This window comes from Etheostoma cragini, chromosome 15 (assembly GCF_013103735.1).
Source record: "Etheostoma cragini isolate CJK2018 chromosome 15, CSU_Ecrag_1.0, whole genome shotgun sequence".
Lineage (NCBI taxonomy): Eukaryota > Metazoa > Chordata > Actinopteri > Perciformes > Percidae > Etheostoma > Etheostoma cragini.
The window spans coordinates 11,239,628-11,260,087 of record NC_048421.1 but is presented as its reverse complement, the minus strand read 5'-3'; the positions used below and the strand labels follow the sequence as shown (position 1 = coordinate 11,260,087).

General features: G+C 38.9%; 4 protein-coding genes across 6 annotated transcripts in view; 2 read left to right on the top strand and 2 right to left on the bottom strand.

Moving 5' to 3' along the window:
- Positions 1-6,135, bottom strand: part of asf1ba (anti-silencing function 1Ba histone chaperone) — a 9,367-nt gene extending 3,232 nt beyond the window's left edge. For 2 of the 3 annotated variants that reach the window (XM_034895324.1, XM_034895323.1), the window contains exons 1-4: positions 5,710-6,135; positions 4,369-4,484; positions 3,058-3,234; positions 1,021-1,239 (exon numbers count right to left, since the gene is read on the bottom strand). In XM_034895324.1, coding sequence (XP_034751215.1) covers positions 1,048-1,239; positions 3,058-3,234; positions 4,369-4,484; positions 5,710-5,818 — 594 coding nt within the window. In that variant the 5' untranslated portion in view covers positions 5,819-6,135 and the 3' untranslated portion in view covers positions 1,021-1,047. Of the gene's footprint in view, positions 1-650; positions 1,240-3,057; positions 3,235-4,368; positions 4,485-5,709 lie in introns of those variants that run through there. The other variant, XM_034895322.1, reaches the window with a different exon arrangement.
- Positions 6,136-8,296: 2,161 nt separating this feature from the next.
- Positions 8,297-11,842, top strand: crb3a (crumbs homolog 3a). Its single transcript, XM_034895325.1, has 5 exons — positions 8,297-8,591; positions 8,809-8,885; positions 9,198-9,393; positions 10,552-10,598; positions 10,696-11,842. The coding sequence occupies exons 3-5, from the start codon at positions 9,222-9,224 to the stop codon at positions 10,903-10,905; spliced, it is 429 nt and encodes a 142-aa protein (XP_034751216.1). The 5' UTR covers positions 8,297-8,591; positions 8,809-8,885; positions 9,198-9,221; the 3' UTR covers positions 10,906-11,842.
- An 861-nt stretch (positions 11,843-12,703) lies between these two features.
- Positions 12,704-15,713, bottom strand: tubb4bl (tubulin, beta 4B class IVb-like). Its single transcript, XM_034895319.1, has 4 exons — positions 15,494-15,713; positions 14,512-14,620; positions 14,223-14,333; positions 12,704-14,078 (listed from the first exon to the last, which is right to left on the bottom strand). The coding sequence occupies exons 1-4, from the start codon at positions 15,548-15,550 to the stop codon at positions 13,021-13,023; spliced, it is 1,335 nt and encodes a 444-aa protein (XP_034751210.1). The 5' UTR covers positions 15,551-15,713; the 3' UTR covers positions 12,704-13,020.
- Positions 15,714-17,387: 1,674 nt separating this feature from the next.
- Positions 17,388-20,160, top strand: LOC117958730 (zinc-binding protein A33). The gene is made up of 6 exons (XM_034895318.1): positions 17,388-18,009; positions 18,265-18,360; positions 18,445-18,675; positions 18,760-18,782; positions 18,859-18,977; positions 19,078-20,160. The coding sequence occupies exons 1-6, from the start codon at positions 17,620-17,622 to the stop codon at positions 19,617-19,619; spliced, it is 1,401 nt and encodes a 466-aa protein (XP_034751209.1). The 5' UTR covers positions 17,388-17,619; the 3' UTR covers positions 19,620-20,160.
- The last annotated feature ends 300 nt before the right edge of the window (positions 20,161-20,460 follow it).

The window sequence follows — 20,460 nt, the reverse complement described above, 5'->3', positions numbered from 1 at the left end:
TTTTTTTTATTATTATTATTTTTTTTTAAATGGGCGTATATATATTTGCAGGACACAAATAAAACGCTGTCGCATCTTGCAATCATAATCCTATTTGCAGAGCAGTATTTACCAAAACCAGTTATGTAGCCTAGCCACCCCTTAAACGACCAAGCTGTGATTGGGTATGACGTTAACACAGGCTATTTTTAGTAAAATGTGAAAATACAAGAGGATAAGTATATTTGTGTTACAGAGGTAGTAGCACCCTGTTGTGTTTAACCTTATAATGAAAAATACCAGTTTGTACATTTTTTTTAACAAGAACAAGCGTTAAAACATGTTTTCAGCAAAGATGCATTAAACGTGGTTTGTATTCTGCTTTCCCCTTTCTGCTTCTGTGATCAAAATTGCAAAAAATAAAGACTTTAAGATTAGTGATAAAGAGGAAAATAGTTTTCACTATCACAGAAACTTTCATACACAGATTTTAACAAATACAATGTTTTTTTTATTTGGAACAAAAAGTGACAAACAAAATAATAACATGAAGAAAGTGATGTTGCTCGTCCAAAACTACACCATTTAAGTGGAAAAAAGTTTAAGTGCAAAATAAATTTCAACACATATATAATGGCAGATTATCAAATTTCTATTCAGCAACATATGTCAATTTAGTTGCCTGTTGCTGCAGTGCTGAAATCCTCTTAAATGGGTACAAATTAGTTCTGCACCAACAAAAGGAAGGAAGGTGAATCAATCATACATCAGCTTTCTGTGCCGATTCAGTTCAGCTGCATTATTTCAGTTACCTTCCCACGAGTTAAACTACTTCAATATTGCTTTTAACATCATGGCAAGGAAATCCCCACCTGTAAGTGATGATCATACCAGTGAGACGTTCATAATCTTCCTTGAAACAAACAGTCATCTGAAGCCCAAGATCTTCAGGTAAATAAGGGTAGCTGTAAGGCAAAGATGTCTGTACATCCACTAAAATGTCCACAGGCATTCTTCAAAAATAAAGTTTTGAGCTGTGACTCATCCCCCTGTTTGCTTGGGCCGTCTCTATAAGCAGTCCATAGAGTTATCTGGAAGTATCCCTAAAGGGGGGGCCTTTCCCGGGAGACAGGATGGAGGGAGCTTGGAGTTTGACGTGGGATCCACATTTTCACAGTCCTCCATTCGCTCTGCACTGCCTTCCCAGTTTATATGAAATCTGGTCACACGGGGGTTTGATGCCAGAATATTTCTCTGTAGCTGAAAAAGGAAGGCGGAAAAACAGATAAATACTTTGAACATATATTTCCATTACTTCTGAATATTAATGTGGCTTTTAAATGTTACTGACACATATCGGATGAGATTTTAGACAATTTAACTTGGCCAAACCTTGGTCACTATTGATAATACAGTAATCACACATTACGGGTGTGACTCAGATAAAATGTCTTTATAGTGTCTACATACTTTACAACCTAAATGGAAACACACTGAACACATTTGGAAACCCATTTCCAGCATATATATATATAGCTAACGTTGATTAAAAAGAGGAATAATTTAAAAAACATCTTTTGGTAATTGATGTTTGAAATTGATAATTCAAAAATATTTGGAAAATTCAACCTTTTAAGGACACCAATTTTCTTCGTGAATAAATCATGTATTTTAAATAAATAGATGTTTTTCCTTCAAATACAGGGTGCATAGGTATACATACCCTATTTTAATTAATTAAAATAAAACAATTACATTATTATTTTTAAAGGCCAGTTATTTCATGGATCCAGGATATTATGCATCCTAATAAAGTTCCATTGGCCTTAGGAATTAAAATAACCCCACATCATCACAAACCCTTCATCATACCTAGAGATAGGCATGGGGAACTTTCCATGAGATCATCTCTCAATGCAAACCAAACTAGCTATTAAGCTAACTGAAAAAACACCATGCCAATCTCTAGGTATGGGGAAGGGTATGTGATGATGTCAGGATGCATAGTATCTTAGATCAATGAAATACCTGGTCTTTAAAAATAAAAAATGTGCCTGCCTCTATGGGAATTTAACATAGGTGTGTGTATACTTGTTTATGCCCCCTGTATTTTAAGATTTTTTTTTTATGTACTGACAATACATTATTCATTCACAAAGAAAACTTGTGTCCTTAAAAGGTTGGATTTTGGCATTAAGATCAATTTCCAAAAGATGTTTTTTATGCCTCTTTTTAAAAAACTTAAGCATAGGTGTGTAAACTTATTCTAGCCTGTGTGTGTGTGTGTGTGTGTGTGTGTGTGTGTATGTGCGCATATTGCTACTATACTACTAGTAAGCAATACATCCCACTCAATTTGCCAGCTATGTTTAAGGCGAGAAACGATGTAGATAAAATTGTTACAAAGGTGCCAAATGGCATTCATTCAACAATTAATAATCAAATAAACAACTATATAACTATCTATATAACTATATAATATATATATATATAAATAATATAATAAGCTAAATTAAAATACAACAAGGCTACTGTGACTGGAAAAAAAGTCACACACAAAATCCTTGGCTTATTATTATCACAATGGCTTATTACTGAAGTTACTATCTGAAACACTGTTCACAGAGAAGTAACATTTCTGCTGAACTAGTTATGTAACCAAGGGAATTTGATAGGATTACTAGTCATTTTTGAAGGATCAAATAATCTGTTCCAAAGTGCAGGCTCAACAGAAAGAAAAGCTTTCATTCTGCAAAGTAGCAGTCCACCATACTGTTTGATGAAAGTCTTTAGCTTGATTGACTTTGCTTTTTTAATGACTAATACAATAAAAAGCATGTTCGTACGGTTGTGTAGGTTATGTATTTCGCCTAATGCCTGTATGGTGTATTTTTTTTAATGGTTGACATTTTATTCACAAATTCCCGAAACACTTGTCTTCAACGAGACAGAATAATATACATTAAAGCTCAAGGAATATTATTACCCAAAGTTTTATTTAAAAACAGTGAAATAAGCATTAGGCGGCAAAATTGACAACAGAACTCAGATTATCTAGAAACCAACTTTTAGGCTGACCTGTGTGTAGTCTGGCTTGATTGGTGGATTTTCACGAAGCTCGGGTTCTGTGTATTCATTGTTCACATAGTAACCAATGCGTATGAACTCCTGGCCACGGTATGTGCAGGTAATCAGCACTACAGTCACACCAACAGCATCACTTTCAGGAATCAATCCAGTGTTTGGGGCATCGGCCTGTTAAAAGAAACACAACACTTAGAGGTGCAGACATATAAATCAACTGTTTGTATATATTCATTCCCAGAATTTAGACTGTCTATGTGGTCAAATGGGGATTATGGCACCAGGACTGTGATAGGATTAGTCAGGATCGACGACAGTTCATGTACCGGATAATTGCTGGAACACCCAGCGGTGCAGCATCTCCTGCCGGATGTCCCTCTCATTGCAAAACTCCAGTAGTTTAAAAAAAAAAAAAAAAAACTTTTAGCAATCAAGCTACATGCTGACAATAGCAAGTTTTGAAGATTAGTTGGATTGTGCAACAAAGCAGGCCTCCTTAGTGCTTTTGGGGAATGCTTTTTTGACTTTACAAAGTATATGATTACGGCATTTTCTATCGAACTGGGAAAAAATATATACATCTATATACATCTATCTCTCCAGCTAATTCATCAAGCTCAGGTTACTGTAATGTGTGAACAGTTAATGTCATTTAGTATTGTATGTGGCCTTTTTCATTTGCGGGGTGCAAAGACCAATTCAAAGATCTAACTTTGCTGCGACCGGAGCTTAGTGCAGCCCGAGATGATTGTGATTGGTTTAAAGAAAAGCAAACAACCTCAACCGTTTTTTTTATCTTCTATCCTGGAGTTTGTGTGTGGAGAGGCAGACCTAACTCTGCAGCACTGTGGAGATTAGTCGGTCAAGCAAGACTATATAAGGATTAATCAACATCTGTTTGTATGAAAGATACAGGCTTGTAAAAATTCAGTCAGTTTATCTTGACAATCAAACGATCAGACAGAAATCAGTAATTGTGAAATATAAAGTGTACATATGAAACATTGGGCAGTTAAATTAGACAACAGGACATCACACAAATGGGCTGTAAAAACCCTGTGGCAAATTGCTGGATTGCTGTTTTTGGTCTGATTGCACCATTATGAAAGAAAAACAACTGGGGGGGGGGGCTTCATTTCTGTCACCTGGCCATGCTCAACATGTTAAAAGCAAGGAAGCATGATGCAAGGAGGAGGATGCCCTTGCCAATTTTGGCAGGCGTAATATAACAAGTTAGAAATCACTTTTCCCAGCATGCTATATGATAGAGCTCTTTTTCAGTTAGGTTGCCCCAACCAAACACACCTGAAACACAAACATATGTCTCCCAGCAGGTACTGGGCCAACCAAGACGGAGTCAAGGACTTGGTCATACTCTTCACTTTCTGCTGAGCCAACATAGATGATCTTCCATTCCAGATCTATTAAAAAACAAAACAAAGTATAATAAAGATATATTTCACAATAAAACAAAAAGATGTTGTATTGAAACAAATTTGGTTATATTTCTCCCTCATCTAGTAAATTTACTAAACACCACAAAGCTTATCAAATGCAGTCATTAAGTACATGCTTTTCTGATTCTCACATTGTTGAAAGTGATAGTTCATGTGATTTTGCAATCACTTTCCATAGCAAGAGCTTGATATTCAGAAATGTGTTCAAATACAGTCACATTTACAGAGTCAGATCAAATGTTAAAAGGAATGTATTAAAGTACAAACCTGTTGTGTAAAATTATAGAAATTAGCCATTTCATGCATTAATAATAATCCACGTGAAATAAGAAAAAGAATGCAGCAAAAGTTGTTGATATACCAATAACAATGTAAATATACTACAGTAACATTATACTGTAATGCTTGGACTACGTGCTGGTAAAGTACACTTTGAAAAAAGTAGGAGAGTGGATGTAGCTTTAACTTAGACACTTAGCTCCAGTGTCCATATTTACAATACTCCGATGCTTAGTTATTATGGACGTTGTTACAGTGTAACTATAAAAATGTCTAAATGTTATATGTTTCGATTAGGACATAATGTTTTAGGTCTGTATTATTTATTTATTTATTGGATCTGCTAAAACTGCTAGGGTCTCAAAATACAAATGATGTGTGATACATAACCTACAAATCTAAAAGAGTACAGTTACATTTACTGTTGGAAGGAGATAATGCCCTGCCTCGAGTAACGTTCTATTTACTTTTATTTTGTAACGTTACTATTTTAATTTAGTTATGCATGTATACAATGTCAATATAGGATCGCTGTTTTTAATATGTTTATATTGCTTCGATGAATGAAAACTCAACGTTCCAACGAAAAAACAACAACAAATGAAGTTAGTTCTAAATAGTTCGAAAAAAATATTTAGCTAACTATAACGTCAAGTTACAGGTTAGCTAGAGATTTGTCAACCACAGTTAACTTAACACATTCAGCTTTGGAACGTTACTTCGCTATTTCCTTGTAACTTGACGTTACCTTTCACAGATGTATCTTTCTGACTGAAGTTAGCCACTGTAGCTGACCTAACTAGCTGTTAGCAATTTTTAGTAATGTCACTGACAGAATTAACCTAACGTTAGCAACAGGCTCAAGCTTTGGCCTCGGGCACAAATTGACAGCTTTTGCGATGGCACCTACCTTCGGGAAGGTCCTCCATACATTCAAACGTTATTTCAAACTGAAAAGGGTTTCCAAAGCGACTCGGGTTATCTAGTACAGCCACATTTAGCACCTGTACCTTCGCCATTGTTGTTGGTGCAGCGCTAAACTGGCTAACCAAAAACAAACGTTCAAAACCAGATTCCCGGGAAATGCTTAAAAAACAACACTACAACGACACCGGTGGTAACAGAGTCACCAGTAGTATCCTTATTTGCCAAACACCTTTGATTTTACCAAACTTAAGCCCTAAGCATACGAATAAATACGCACTACTAACTTAATGTTTAACTAACATTAATGTTCGCTATCATTACATTTGAGAAGATAGCTATGACTACCGCTCTCCCGCCGCTTCCACTGTCTTCCACCGCGCCTACGGCAAGCGGTACGTGCGCGAGAAAGGAGCCGCTTCCATCAAAGGAAAGGCAAAGTGCCTCAATTGCCCCCTAGTGGCACTCAGAATCAAATTGTATTCATTACCAAAGTAAGTTTACACTAGCAATGAATTTGCCTTAGGGTATTTGGTGCATACAATAAAAATATTTAAAAGGAAACAATAAAGCAAAGTTCTGCTAGAGTAAAGAACATGTACAAAATAGATATAGGCCTAGATATTGCCATAAAAAAAGTGTTGGACCCATTATAACATTCTACGTTTAAATGCTACATTGGGTTAGTTAATCACTCTGCAGTTACTATGTTTGAACACCGGATGGAGCAACGCTTGTTAGGACTCGAAGGCAATGAGGGACAGATAGGCCTACACAGGTATGAAGAAGCACTGCGGAAGCTTAGAGGATTTTATCGTTTTAGTCGTGCCAGTAAGGTCAGTCATGGTTTGAATTGTCTGACAAGGAAAATGAATGGAACTAAAGCAGAAAGGAAGTTAGACTTTGAATGGAACTAAAGCAGAAAGGGAGTTAGACTTAGATTATGCGACGGGGAGCAGGCCATTAAGGGAAATAAATGGGTCACAGCACTGAAAGGAAAACAAATTGTGGACATTGATTATTGGCACGAAGAACACGCGTGCAAGCAAGTTCTCCCCTGATCCCACCTATTGGCCTAATGTAGGAGTTTACAACAGACTCTACAAAAAGTATGTAAAAAGACACTATAACTAAAACAAATGTGTATAATGCAACTGTTTTAGAAACGGAAAGAAGGAAGGCTGTATGGTTCAGTGCAGGATGTGCAAAAATATTGATCAGGGGATCTGCAAAAGTTCACAGTAGGATATGTATAAGATGTGCAATAAAACTGAGTTTACAAAATATAACTGCATGTTGCTTACTTTTTTAAAGATTGATTTGAACCAGACAATAAACAGATAATTACTTTCATGTCCGGCCAAAGTACTAAATTGGGCTGGAAGGTGTGTTGTATCGGCATTAACCTTTGATCTGTCTCAAGTCCGTTTATATGTTGCAAGCATGTGGCTACTGTTTTGGTTACCAACAGTTAAACATAATTAACTTGTGTTGGGAGGTAGGCCTACAGTAAAATTAATTATATCCTAATGTACATAAATACAACAATCACAATACAACCTTGAAAACAATCCTTGAAAAATATCTTTAATAAACAAAAACAAAAAGAATAGGCACAAATTATTACTTCATTGTCAGGCACATGCCATTATATGCCTTTTCCACACCTTTTGCAAACCTGCAGTGTATGGGACATTTGACTGATACAGGCTTTTTCTAGTGTAACTGAGAGGACAATCATGTATGCCTATACCAGGTTGAAGAAAGAAATGTATTGGTTTTACATGAAAACTGGTTCATACATATAAATATGTAAAAAGGAAATATGACAAGATGGAGGCCTACAACTTGTTCCTAGCTTTGTTCATGGGTTGAAATACTTAATTTGCAATTGAACAGTATTTCCATGTTTTAATTGAATACATTTTTATTGAATTCAATGACCAGATATTCTGTGATTTTAATAAAATACCAAATAACTCATGTGATTCAGCAGGCTGCATTTTTAAGTCTCCATTTAACCACCACTCACCACCACATTGCTCATGCATTAATATAGTGTAGGCTACACCATCACTTTTTCAACACAATGGTTATGTAATTAGGAGACTTTGTCTGCATGACTCATGTATAGAATACCGTTTATCACACAGAAAATTGTGAATGGAATAATATATAGGCTGGTCAACTGTATAAAACAGTTAAAAAACTTCACTAAAATTGTAGGCCATGGAATTTCCTCAGACTGACTCACTGCTGTATTACAGGAGTAATTTTCCACAACATTTCTCTCTGTTTCAAAGACGCCTCACTGCTCTCACACACGGTCCAAATCCAAACTGTTTGACCACCACAGTTTAAGCCTGAAGCAGCCTCCATTTTCTTTGCCCCTCTGAGTCTGAGAATGGGAGATTAGGTGAGGATTAGAGCCCACTGGACCAGCTGGTCGCCGAATTCATCCTTAAAATATCTCAGGAATGTTGATATGCTTTTTCATGTTGGGTAACATACAACCTTACGGAGGCGCTGTTTCATGTCACCACCATCAGCCAGGTTCTAGGTATGAGCTGTGGTTGGGAGGAGGGGAGTAGGCCTACAGTTAAACATTGCACGACTACTCCAGCAGGTTGGAACAAGTGACAGCAACCTGGCATCATACAGAAAAAGTTCATCTTAATTCAAGTATCAGGAGGTAAATAGGCACAATGTGACACGAATGTGATTAAAATAATCCTTTATGTAGCCTAGTGTATTTTGAGGAGGGTTTTCTATGGCAACAGAAGGGCTTCAGTAAACTGCGTTTTTTTTCTTCGACCTTTTACAAAGGAGTGTCTGTCCTCTCTGCTGCAGGTGGATAACTGCGCTCAGGTAATGTAACACGAAACTCAACCATGTGACCAATGGCGATTTGAAGAGTAGACGAAAAAACTGCTTTACATAAAACACCAACTGGTAGTGCAATCGAGATAGTCAGGTATTGGATCCATTCCGAAGTATTTCAGAAGCAGGGGGTTTTGTCTAGAGCTAGCCTACCTTTTATTTTCATTGGACTATAACCCTTTGTTGCGGTTTCATTTTTGACAAGGTGAGCCGGAAGCGAGGAATCAACCTGTTCGATGTTTCCCGTTTTGCTGCGATCACCTGAACACAGCCGGATCAATGGTATGTTTTCTTACAGAGCTTATGGGAAACTAACTTTACCCAACATAGTCGTTTTTATTAGTAGTAAATATAATAATATTGCTGCAAATAAGGGGGTTGCATTGCACAACATTACAGCTGTATTCAGTTTTTAATGCATATGCTATTAATAGTCTATTATTTTCCTGTGGTCTGGGCAGGTTTAATGGTGATTCAACAGCAGGCTGAATTTGTGACTCACTAGTTGTATGCTGTTTTGGTGTCAACTCAAAATGAGAAAAAAGGACATTTGTCTTTATATCACTGGAAATAATGTGTTTTTGGCTGTTCAAGATGGGCGATAAATCCACACTGTGAATGTTGGCCCTAATGAAATGGACCCAAGCTAATGCCCCAAAGTCCCAGTCTGCTCTCCCTTTGCCCTGCCGGTCACGGGTAGAGATGGCAGTGTGTCCGGATGTGCTGGCCTTGCCTGGAGTTGTGGTCAGGAGTGTTATACTTCTTGCACTGAGCAGTAAGCCTGTGTGGGGTGAGTCAGCAACCAACCCTTCATCCTCAACACTGCCACACAAATAAAAAATCTTTCTCACCACACCTACACTCACCCACATACACACCATTCGATACTGCAATGATACATAAAAACAAAAGATAGGGGACGTTCCAGAGCAAATCTGAAACATGCACAGGCTTGTCAGCATGTTGTAAGAACGTTGGATTGGGAAAAGAATAAGAAAAAAGAAACCCACTGTGCCATGTGAGAACAAGGTATGTTTACATCCACTTGTATCTTATCAAAAGAATTCAATTTCACAATACATTCGGCTCCCTTTTGGAACCCCTTCTTCTTGTTATCAAGTTGTACTTGTGCCCCTGCGAAGTTTGCTATCTGCCGTAGTGAATGATTGACTCAGAAAATGGTAAGAGTGGGGGTTTAATTTTCCAAAACAAAACATTCTTACTAAAATGGTGTTCAGTACCTCTGTTAAGCTCAAAACGAACAAACAAAACCGCGATAGATTTGAGTTTTTTCCTCCATATTTCTAACAACCATGTTGCTTGACTCAGCAGACTTAACTGCCCTACATTGCATTCCTGAGCTTCTCCTCCTCCTCATTCGCGCTCCCGGTCAACTAGTTACTAAGTAGTTTTGGGATGTCACTGAGTAATCAGATGGCTGGCGGGATGACTGGCATGCTTTGTTTTGTGTTGTTACCTTCAAAGTGTGCATAAGGCTAAAAGCAACTTCTGCTGTTGCCTCCTCTTTTTTTTTCTACTAAAATAGAGGTTTTACTTTATGGTATGTTTCAATTTGCCTCCTCTCAGCTGTTTAACTAAAAAAAGTTTGTCTTATGGGCATTGATCTTTAGGCCATTATTTTTTACTGTAATGTAAATGTTCTGTTCTTATATAGTGCTTTTCTACTCTTAATGACAAAAGCGCTTTCACATAGTACAGGAACCTTTCACCATTTACACTCATTCATACACTGTGGCTGTGGCTGCCGTAAAAGGGGCCACCTGCTCATCAGATAAACACTCACACATTCACACTCCTAATCACATTCCCTCTGTATGCCTTCCTTCATCTTTGTATGGATTGCTTTTTCAGTGACTGTGTTTAAATGCACTTAACGGAAAAATTTAACAATCGGAGAATTATGCATATTTTTCAGCTCTTTTCCCAGGGAATAATACTATGCTTGAAAGGGCCACACTTTCTAATAATACTACTGTAAGTAAAAAAAAACTTTTATCATGGCCAATAATTGACTTTAGAAAGTATCCAGTGTTACTAGATTGACAATTGTCCTGTAATTTTCCATTTTCAGGGAACCAACATTGCAGCTATTGTGGCCCCTACAGTCACCCTGGGTGTTCTGGCCATAGTCTTGGCTGTTCTTGCCTGGCTCTTCTGCGTGGTGAAAAAGAAGAGACAGACTGAAGGGACGTATAGACCCAGTTCGGAGGAGCAATCTGGTACACATGGTGTGGCAGTACCAGATACACTAAAGTTACCAAAAGAGGAAAGACTCATTTGACATTTCTTGCTTTATGTTTTCACAAAGTCCTGAAGCATTTGCATAGCGGCGTTCCTGTGTGTTGAGGATCTCTCTTTTGAGCTGATTAATGAAAGAAAAAACTCCTAAGGTTTAAGAGAGCACATATTACAAAGTTTGAGCTTTTATTTTAACAAGCACTGAACGGTTCCTGCATGGCACTATGAAGAAATGCACCTGAATGTATGGATCTAGCTGATTTCAAGGACAATTGAACATTTCAAGGAGGTTTTGAACAATATCTCCACACAAATGACGCAAGAGCTTCAGTATTTTATCATTATTAATCATTTTAGGTTAGAGATGTTTTTTCTTGTTTTAGTTGCCATTTACCATGTATTTGATTCAATCTATTAGCAAATACTGTCACTGGCAAAAATCAATACCAATCTTTTACCTCAAACTAATTATTTGTCTTGCTGCTAGGAGTTCTGATGAGTCCATTGTATAAAGTCAGATGTTTTTAGTCAATAATGAGTGTAACTAAACATGCAAAAACTATTGATTTTATAAAGCAAGCTGTATGTTAAGAATTAGGTTATACTAAAAAAATAATATTGAGCAAAAGCAAGCAATTGTTTACACTCCAAGTATTTTTTGTAACTAATTTGAATTCACATTATTTAAAGTTAATTTCATCACATCAATCATACAGCGGATAATTCATCATAATCAAGCAGATGTTTTACAATGTTACATTTTATTAATGCTTTTGTCAAATACATGTTTGTAAAATAGTTGAACAGTTAAACTTTCCAAAGCATATAAACCATGAGGAAATCATCCTGTTCTTATCAATGAGTTGCCTTAAAAATACACAACATTACTCCAAAGGTATGATTATATCCACAGTCTTAAAAATCCTAAACAAAATAACATAAGCAGGGAAACATTTAATAAAAATGTATATGTACCACATCAAAAGCAAAATCAATGCATAGGGGAAAATGTGAACAAGTCCATAACTTTGTACGCTTAGTCTTTAAAAACAGCTGAGCAGATAAGAGGTCCTGGTAGTCAGAGAGTAGAAAGTTCAGCTCATGCAACAACATGTGAAGTCTCTGAAACACTGAAGCCATTGTTCATCTGTCTGGAACCAAAAGGTTATCTAAAAAGTATTGAAAAATTGTAGAGTCTAATCTTTTATATACAAATCATAAATATCCAGAAACTTGAGGAAATGTCACCAATATAATTTTACACTGATATACTATAGACATATACAGTACACTTTGGTATTCTCAATGATTCCAGAACAGTAATTGTAGGGTCATTATGATGGATGTTAAATAGTGCTGATGTCTTACTAGGTTTGGAATTGTAATAAAGTATGGGAAGGTCGCCAGGCCTTCCTCACTACAGTCGATTTTAAAATCAGAAGTTTAAAAACAACCTTTTTTTAAAACTAGATAACACATTAAGGCATCGTCTAAAAACTATACATATATATGAAAATGAAAGTTGTTTGTCCTATCCACACTGAGAATACTGGATTGAAAACAGATTTCCTGGAGTTCTGGATTGAGACTGAAAAGACAGATAGACCATTTTAATATTCAGTAGATTAGTACCCTGGGCATCTTACTGACTATAAAACTCACTATTAAGTGTTACATAAAATAATCATTTGAAAAGCAAAAACATGTTCTAACAGACCCCATCCCATGAATCACGTTGCCTGACCCTCAAGTTCAGAACTACTTCCCTTGTCTGCACATTGCAGAACAGACAGTAATAATGTTACATCGTCAGCCATTAAGTGAATCAATAAAAACTCAGAGACAGTGAAAGTGGAATTTTTAATCACATATTATTCATCCTACAAATTCAAGGCTTTACAGTTAAAATCACTTGTTTAAAATGTCCACAAGGAACAAGACAGATGTAAGGATGCCAATAATTCAGTGCAATCACAACATAAAATAACAAAAACGTCACTAGTATCAGTATACATCAATGCCTAACATTAGAGCAACAGTCATCTAGATGTTTACAGTTTTTCAGAGTGTGGCATACCATTCAATTTATGATGTAAAGGGATGGAATTGGGGGACGGGCGAGGTAAAATGATATTTGGCAGCTGGGTAGGCTGAGGTTTTAAGCAACTTCCTCCTCTCCCTCTTCCTCGAACTCGCCTTCCTCAGCAGTGGCATCCTGGTACTGCTGGTACTCGGACACCAGGTCATTCATGTTGCTTTCTGCCTCTGTGAACTCCATCTCATCCATGCCCTCACCAGTGTACCAGTGGAGGAAAGCCTTACGGCGGAACATGGCGGTGAACTGCTCGGAAATGCGCTTAAACAGCTCCTGGATTGCAGTGCTGTTGCCGATAAAAGTGGCAGCCATTTTTAGACCACGGGGTGGGATGTCACAGACGGCGGTCTTCACATTGTTCGGGATCCATTCGACGAAGTAGCTGCTGTTCTTGTTCTGCACATTCAACATCTGCTCATCCACCTCCTTCATGGACATGCGGCCCCTGAACACCGCAGCCACGGTGAGGTAGCGGCCGTGACGTGGGTCGCAGGCGGCCATCATGTTCTTGGCGTCGAACATCTGCTGGGTGAGCTCGGGCACAGACAGGGCGCGATATTGCTGGCTGCCCCTGCTGGTCAGGGGGGCAAAGCCTGGCATGAAGAAGTGCAGACGGGGGAAGGGGACCATGTTGACGGCTAATTTACGGAGGTCAGCGTTGAGCTGGCCGGGGAAACGCAGACATGTGGTCACTCCGCTCATGGTTGCAGAAACCAAATGGTTTAGATCTCCATAGGTGGGGGTGGTGAGTTTAAGTGTGCGGAAGCAGATATCATAGAGCGCTTCATTGTCAATGCAGTAGGTCTCATCGGTGTTCTCTACCAGCTGGTGGACAGAGAGAGTGGCATTGTAGGGCTCCACCACAGTGTCCGACACCTTGGGAGAAGGCACCACGCTGAAGGTGTTCATGATGCGGTCAGGGTACTCCTCACGGATCTTGCTGATGAGAAGAGTGCCCATGCCAGAGCCAGTACCCCCGCCTAGGGAGTGAGTGAGCTGGAAGCCCTGGAGGCAATCGCAGCTCTCTGCCTCTTTCCTCACAACATCCAGGACAGAGTCGACAAGCTCGGCTCCCTCCGTGTAGTGGCCCTTGGCCCAGTTGTTTCCAGCTCCACTCTGACCTGTAGTCAACAGTACCACAGTTAATTAATGTGGGAAACAGAGGAAAGCTGTTTCTTATCATTTGAGACCATAGCAAAAGTCAACATACCAAATTTGGATGTGACAACAGGTAAGTGCATCTTCACTAAATTCACATAGCTTACCAAAGACAAAGTTGTCGGGTCTAAAGATCTGCCCGAAGGGACCGGACCTGACTGAGTCCATCGTGCCCGGCTCCAGATCCACCAGGATGGCTCGGGGCACATACTTTCCACCTGAAATGTGGTCGAATAGATAGACAACAATCATTCCTGGTTAATCTTACAAGCTTGTGAAGCACGGTAAGTTTAATGTAAAACACAAATGTTTATGCAAACATTTCTCATAGTGGGAGAGCTGGGTAGGTTGGTTAAATTTGCTCTCTTTTGTATAATGGGTAAATCTGTAGCTTACCTGTGGCCTCATTGTAATAGACGCTGATTCTGTCTAGCTGCAGATCACTGTCTCCATGGTAGGCACCAGTGGGATCAATGCCATGCTCATCACTGATCACCTCCCAGAACTGAAAAAATAGACATGGAAGTAGAGAAGGGAGAGACAAATGTTGATATTATATAGGCCATGGTAAAAATTAAATAAAAAATAAATATACCTACAATTAATTTAATGTACTAAAATGGGTAACAGTAGGCTACCCGGGTCCCCTGAAATAGCAGAGAGATACTTTATAGGAACCTATTTCTAAACATGCAATGATGCAATGGCTGTTTTAATCCTCTAATTGAATGCAGCTCAGAAGAGCAGTCTATGGAGATGCAGTGTCTCAACAGTGATCAAGCAGATGGCAAGAATCGTACGCCCAAACAAACAAAAACGCTTTGATAATTGCATGCAAAAAAATAAGCATTTGACTGCACGTTTTTTTCGAGTCATGCAAGCAATTTATATGAAGTATTTAGTATTAGCCTCTTAATGTACCATGTCAATGAAGTAGCAGCCTCCCCTCCCCCTCCACCTTCATGACCTATTTTTACCTAATTCCTTTCAAGCCAATTCTAGTGTGAACAATGTTAGATTTACTCCAATACTTTATGTTATTTTTGTCATTTTACCCTTATGTAGCATAGTGTTAAGCTTGTTGGCTTTTAATCATAGAGTGTGTTCTTTCAGCATCGAAGACCTTTTTAATCCACGCAAATAAGCGCGTGCCGAATCTTGAGCACAGCAGAGAATAGCCTACCAATGTCAACGACCAAACGTCTAGGATTATAATTTGTATTAATTGCACGACGCTTCAATCAAGAGTAGCCTAGGCTGGATGTACGTTGGATGTATTCTAGAGAATTCATGAAGGATGGATTATGACGCCTCCTCTCGCCTGCATTAAGTCTAAGGAATGACAAACCAAACAGAGAAAAGGGAATCAGAGGAATACCTTGGCTCCGATCTGGTTTCCGCACTGACCGGCTTGCAAATGCACAATTTCGCGCATTTTTGTAACAGATGGATACGAGGGTGGTCGAGTAGGAGATAGGAATCAGAGCAGCAGAGATTCACAGGAGGATGATTCCTACAGTCGATTGTCCGGGAGTCTTTGGCACCGCCTATAAAGAGCTTCTACTGGGCTGAATTGGTGGTGCAACTTGACGTCATCGCCATGGTAACCAAAGACCGGAGGAGAGAGGGAGGGAACAAAGACCCGTAAATCGCAGATAGGGTGCGAGAAGTCCTCATCAATTATTATATTCACAAACTCTCTCAGACCCCTCCAAACATACACACCCACTAGTTTTACACTAAGACACCCACATAAAGGTTTAATACACACGTTGATCGGTCATCAAGGTCAGCGATGTGCAGTTTTAACAGTGTAGCCATAGACTGTAGGCTACAGTCTAGAGTGTAGCCCATTGTAAAGCACCAAAAGTTCATTATTTTGACGTCAAACACACACATCAATCAGCCATAGATGAAAGGACAAGGCCAGCAACATATACAATGTAGCTATCAATTAGAGTATGAGGACTTCTTGACACTTCTGAGACGTACCAGCATGATATTATCCCACGGTATTCTGAATGTTCTGGTGCATATTCAAACAAGATGTTTGAAAAAATACCCTGGATGTGCAGCCATGTAGGGCCTGATCAAATGTGTGCTCTAGTTCTTTTAAAACTACTTTTAAACACAGTAGCCCTGTTAACAATCAAATGGGGGAAAGACAAAACACACTGACGTATACTTATGGTTACGTGAAAGAGGACAAGTTAGAGTGATTGGCAGATTTGGTCAGTCATGTGCTTCCAATAAGGGATGAAGGGCAAACTCCACAATCCTGATTTTGTGCAAAAATGTATTCAAACGTTTGTCTGAATCTAATATTTGGATTCAGCTGTCCTAGTTGGACAAATGAGTAAGATTATACCTTGGAATATATCCCCCCCCTCCACTGCAGCTCAACAAAGAAAGACACAAACTTGTTTACTTATCCTTCAAGTCATTCATCCAGTTTTTAAAGTTTATGAAGTTTATTTTGTATTACTTCTAAGTAATCACAACAAACCGACAGGAAGGCCAACACTGTTTGTGGACCCTGAATATTCATTAGGCATTAGACACTATACTGCATGTTGTTAGGTCTTCACACTCTGAATCAAGGACACCAAAATTATTTCTGTTAAAACCTGTCACTTTCAATAACCACCTGCACCCACATGTATCAATGCAATACCCCTCCTCTTCAATAAAAGTAGATTCTCAGGTGAGATGTTCACTGTGTTGTTTAATCTATTTTTAATTGCCCCCTATTACACATTCTGCCTTACTTGTATTCAGTCAAAAGGAAAAAAATCCTTTGGTCCCTATCGCCTGCAGCAGAAATGTTGTGTAATTGCAGTCAAGATAAACAACAATTATACATATTAGGCAGACATAGTGACATAAAACCATCACAACCAATATTATCAATAACCCCTCTAAACTAGAATACAGTGCATTAACAACAACTTAGTTATTGCCTGTTTCTTTCTGAGCATGTTGAGCCAGTCTGGGTATGAAATTAGCTGCAGTATATTGTTTTTACCTGACCATTCCCAGTTTAAATTGTCAATTACAAACTACACCTGAGACTAATAACTAGGTGTAAATGTTGGCTGTGACGCCTTGGGCTGATAACTAGATGTCAACATGGACACATTCACATAAACATCCTGAATGATGACATTCCAAACATGCGGTTACCAACCCATTTTAAACTTTCCAACAACTGGCCAATAAAGTTGTGTTTCCTGTTTCCCAGCTTGGCTACATACAGTGTTGTTTCACAGTGCTGCATGATTAGAGTTACTCCCACATAAGTCATGCACAGGAAAACCAAGAGCATTTGCTCCTTCATGTCAAGAACAATAGGCTGTTAGTGCGCCATGAGGCTCTCAGGAGACAAGTTTAACTCGGCACACTGAACTATTTTTGTTGTTAGAGGAATCATTAGGACTTTGACCGGAGGACTTATGCTGTTTTGAACTGTGGATTTACTGTGTTGTACTTGAAGAGCTGATAATCATGTCACTCCCAGAGGAGGATCTCACATGTCCCATATGTTGTGACATCTTTGTGGACCCCGTTTTGCTGTCATGTAGCCACAGCTTCTGCAGGAGCTGTCTGAAGCGCTATTGGGAAACAGGGTTACGTGAGTGTCCAGTATGCAGAAAAAGAGCCTCCAAGGCGGTTCCTGCCACCAATTTAGCTCTGAGAAATGTCTGTGAAGCTCTTTTGACGGCTAGGAGGAATTCAGTGCTGGTGGAAGAGAAGATGAACTGTAATCTGCACGGGGAGAAGTTAAAACTCTTCTGTCTGGTTGACAAACAGCCCATCTGTGTGGTGTGTCAGTCTTCCAAACTGCACAAGAGTCATGACTGTTCACCTATAGAAGAGGCCGTGCTAGACTGCAAGGTAAGGGAATATATCACTGTTTCTCATCTACATTGTAAAGGCAACCTGAAAAACAGATTGTTGTTTTTGTTAACCTGAAGTATTCAATGTCTCACCTAAAGGTAAAAATGCTGTCCCACAAGTCTGTCCTGTTATCCCCACTATCTTTTCTCATATCTCTTATATTCCAGGCCTAACACATCCAAAAGCACTAAAAGTACTGACATAATATTGAGATATCTGACATCTGCTGACTGAGATTTACTTGATTTTCAGGATGAACTTGCTTCATCCCTCAAGAATTTGCAAGACAAAGCGGACAGCCTCAAAAGAACTCAAATGACCTCTGCAGACACGATCGAGTACATCAAGGTAACTTTGATTAGATGACAAATATTTGGTTTGGACTACAAACATCTGGGCAAATAAACAAAGATTTGCAATGATCTCCCTCAGAGTCAGTCACTAAAAACACAAAGATTGATCAAGAGACAGTTCGAGCAGCTTCATCAAGCCCTCTACCAAGATGAGTTGGCAAGAATAGCAGCTGTGAAAAAAGAAGAAGAAGACAAGATTGCAGGAATGAAGGTTAAGATTAAAGAGCTTTCAGAAGAAGTGCTGTTGCTCACAGAGACAGTCTGCGTCATACAGGAGCAGCTGAAAGAAGACCATGTGGACTTGTTGAAGGTCCGTACAGTCAAGAATACATCAACTTTTGAATCACTGTTTCCAAAAAACTCCCACCTTGACTGTTTTGTTTCTATTTTCCAGAATTTCAAAGCCACTCAGGACAGGTAGGTGAACAAGGTTATGGAAGTACCCTCTTTGTGTTGACTATGAAACATAAGATATCTTTTCTTTTTATCACAGAAAAAAAAGCATATCGCTTGATTCAGACAACATGTCCGGGTTATTGATTGATGTGACCAAGCATCTCTGCAACCTCAAGTATAAAGTCTTGGAGAAAATACTGGACCAAATTGAGTATTGTGAGTATACGTTATTGGTATCTTCAGGTTTAAAGCCTAGAAATGCACAACCTAAACCATGTTTAACATATCAATCTTTCTGCTAATATCCTGTCTTTAGCTCCTGTGACTTTGGATCCAAACACAGCACACCCCTGTCTCATCCTGTCTGACGACCTCACTTCCCTCCACTACTCAAAGCTGCACAGCGGTTGCCCTGACAACCCAGAGCGCTTCCACATCAGCGCTGAAGTGGTAGGCATGGACGCACTGGGCTCAGGAAGCCACCACTGGGTGGTGGAAACAGGAAGTAATCAGGACTGGCTCCTGGGCGTGGCCTCTTTGTCTGTACCTAGGAACTCTGAGATCTCTGCTCGGCCTGAGCACGGCTTCTGGACTTTATGTTTCAGGAACGGAGAGTTCAGGGCAATGACCTCGCCACCCACCCCACTGACAGTTACAAGAGTGCCCAAACAAGTCAAAGTAAAACTGGATTACAACAAAGGGACAATGTCTTTTTTTGACCCTGCTGATGACACACTCATCTATGCATTCACACACATGTTCACAGAAAGTTTACTTCCATATTTTTATACACAGAGCAGTAATCCATTGAGAATATTGCCAGAGAAAGTACTTGTGACGATGCTGCGTCCAGGATGAAGGATTTATTAATTTTGAAAAGATAACATGATCCCAGACCTGTTTTGATGGCTAAGATCAGATCTGGCTGTAATAATATGTTCTCTTTAAGAAGCCAAGTATTTCCCCATCCAAGTCATTTTGCTGGTTCAATAAAACATTGTCACCTTTTTGTTACTCATTCCTCCTTAAAGGAAGAGTCCAACATTTTGGGAAATAGGTCTACCCTTCTTCTCTTTTTTTTTTTATCCCACTCACATGTTTGTGTGTATTGTGTGTTTTAGGTGTACAAAGACTAGGTGTTACACCTTCAGACACATCCCGACTAGTAGTTCCAGCTTGTTTCCACACTTTGTGCTAGGTTAAGCTTACCAGCTGTTGCCTCTAACTTCATATTTACTGACATGCATTGATGTTCTCATTAAGGGTCTTGTATGCTGTACAGACTGTGAAACCCCTTGAGACAAGTGTGAATTTGGACTATTAATTGACCTGCCTTGACTTCTTACAAATAAGAAATCTATTTCTTTATTGAAAGAAATGTTAATATAATTGACTATATATATAGTACAGTACATCGCTTACTGTGGAAGAACAGGGGAGAGCAAATTTTCATTTTTATAAAAATGTTTAATTAAATATGGACGTTTTTTGTTGGTCCATAACTGGGGCTTGGTGTATGGAAAAAGTATTTCCTTTGAGTTACCTGTGAGTGATTTACATCCAAATGAATGATGCTGTGCAGGTGTTCAATGATGCTTCTGTATATCATAAGGCCATTATGTTTCACTAAAATAGGGAGATGTTTCTAATTTAGCAACATGCACTTTGTGAAACACACGCTACACGCGCACAAACGCAC

What these genes read in the sequence shown, in the direction of transcription:
- crb3a (XM_034895325.1), top strand. Translation starts at nt 9,222, where the DNA reads ATGTTGGCCCTAATGAAATGGACCCAAGCTAATGCCCCAAAGTCCCAG. An exon ending in GAGCAGTAAGCCTGTGTGGG is followed by an intron (nt 9,394 to 10,551) that starts GTGAGTCAGCAA and finishes CTCTTTTCCCAG; the next exon opens with GGAATAATACTATGCTTGAA. An exon ending in CACTTTCTAATAATACTACT is followed by an intron (nt 10,599 to 10,695) that starts GTAAGTAAAAAA and finishes TTCCATTTTCAG; the next exon opens with GGAACCAACATTGCAGCTAT.
- tubb4bl (XM_034895319.1), bottom strand. Translation starts at nt 15,550, where the DNA reads ATGCGCGAAATTGTGCATTTGCAAGCCGGTCAGTGCGGAAACCAGATC. An exon ending in GAAACCAGATCGGAGCCAAG is followed by an intron (nt 14,621 to 15,493) that starts GTATTCCTCTGA and finishes CTATTTTTTCAG; the next exon opens with TTCTGGGAGGTGATCAGTGA. An exon ending in ACCCGACAACTTTGTCTTTG is followed by an intron (nt 14,079 to 14,222) that starts GTAAGCTATGTG and finishes TGTTGACTACAG; the next exon opens with GTCAGAGTGGAGCTGGAAAC.
- LOC117958730 (XM_034895318.1), top strand. Translation starts at nt 17,620, where the DNA reads ATGTCACTCCCAGAGGAGGATCTCACATGTCCCATATGTTGTGACATC. An exon ending in AGGCCGTGCTAGACTGCAAG is followed by an intron (nt 18,010 to 18,264) that starts GTAAGGGAATAT and finishes CTTGATTTTCAG; the next exon opens with GATGAACTTGCTTCATCCCT. An exon ending in ACACGATCGAGTACATCAAG is followed by an intron (nt 18,361 to 18,444) that starts GTAACTTTGATT and finishes GATCTCCCTCAG; the next exon opens with AGTCAGTCACTAAAAACACA.